This window comes from Cyprinodon variegatus, unplaced genomic scaffold, assembly GCF_000732505.1.
Source record: "Cyprinodon variegatus isolate N-32 unplaced genomic scaffold, C_variegatus-1.0 Scaffold1007, whole genome shotgun sequence".
Classification (NCBI taxonomy): Eukaryota; Metazoa; Chordata; class Actinopteri; order Cyprinodontiformes; family Cyprinodontidae; genus Cyprinodon; species Cyprinodon variegatus.
This window is the reverse complement of record NW_015151460.1, coordinates 77,861-78,838: the sequence shown is the minus strand read 5'-3', so window position 1 is coordinate 78,838 and position 978 is coordinate 77,861. Positions and strand designations below refer to the sequence as shown.

General features: G+C 50.9%; 1 protein-coding gene across 3 annotated transcripts in view; it reads right to left on the bottom strand.

The window, feature by feature from the left end:
* The window catches only part of cped1 (cadherin-like and PC-esterase domain containing 1), a 31,512-nt gene that overhangs the window by 12,508 nt on the left and 18,026 nt on the right, over positions 1 to 978 (bottom strand). For 2 of the 3 annotated variants that reach the window (XM_015399405.1, XM_015399406.1), the window contains exons 10-13: positions 897 to 978; positions 669 to 773; positions 458 to 546; positions 334 to 383 (exon numbers count right to left, since the gene is read on the bottom strand). In XM_015399405.1, coding sequence (XP_015254891.1) covers positions 334 to 383; positions 458 to 546; positions 669 to 773; positions 897 to 978 — 326 coding nt within the window. The remainder of the gene's footprint in view (positions 1 to 333; positions 384 to 457; positions 547 to 668; positions 774 to 896) is intronic. The other variant, XM_015399407.1, reaches the window with a different exon arrangement.

The following is a 978-nucleotide window of genomic DNA, read 5'->3' as shown; positions in this document are numbered from 1 at the left end:
CTACTTTCAAACCCGGTTCTGGTCCAGTTCTGACCTGCATTCTGACCCGGTGCGGGTCCAGTTCTGACCTGCTTTCTGACCCGGTGCGGGTCCATTTCTGACCTACTTTCAAACCCGGTTCTGGTCCAGTTCTGACCTGCATTCTGACCCGGTGCGGGTCCAGTTCTGACCTGCTTTCTGACCTGGTACGGGTCCAGTTCTGACCTGCTTTCTGACCCGGTTCTGAACCATTGTTTTCTGTTTCAGGTCTCCTGTTCTTTGCTGTCTGGAACTCAGCAGCCAGAAGGTGGCGCTGGTCTTCAGAACCAACATGATTATCAGAAACTGTCTTACCTTCGTGCTCCGGCGTTGCTGACAGCTGATTGGTCGGTTTATTCATCTCCCTGTGGAGAAAAGCTAAAATTGTCATGTGACTCGTTAGGAATCCTATGATTGGCTGACACTTTCAGTTCCTCACCTGTTCTTCTGCAGCTGGTGGTGACGGCTGATCCTGAGGAGGTCAGAGAGAAGCCGCGAAGCTGAGGAGGAGGAGGAGTTGGGGTGAAGCTGCATAAAGAGAAGCAAACTGGCCTCAGATTAGCTTCAATCATTTATTTACTGGAAGCTGAGAAGGTCCAAACATCTGGTAGCTGCTTGATTCATGGTCCAAGAACCACTAGAGAACATACCAGATGAAAGGCTGAGGGCACCTTCAGCTGCTGGTGGAACCGGAGCAGAAGGAGAAGCTCATCCTGGGATAAACAGGCTCCGTTTGTCCCTCTGCAGCCACCGTACTAAAGGACACGGACAGTTTAAACGTTTCCTGCCTGATTTATTCTGATCATTTCCATTCTGTTGAACTTCTAGCTCTCAGCCTCCTGGATATAAACCCTTCAAAACTTCAGGTTCAAACTCACCTGCTGCCTCAGGGCTTCTAAAGACAGGTGAGTCTCTGGGGACAGGCGAGTCTCTGGGGACAGGTGAGTCTCTGGGGACAGG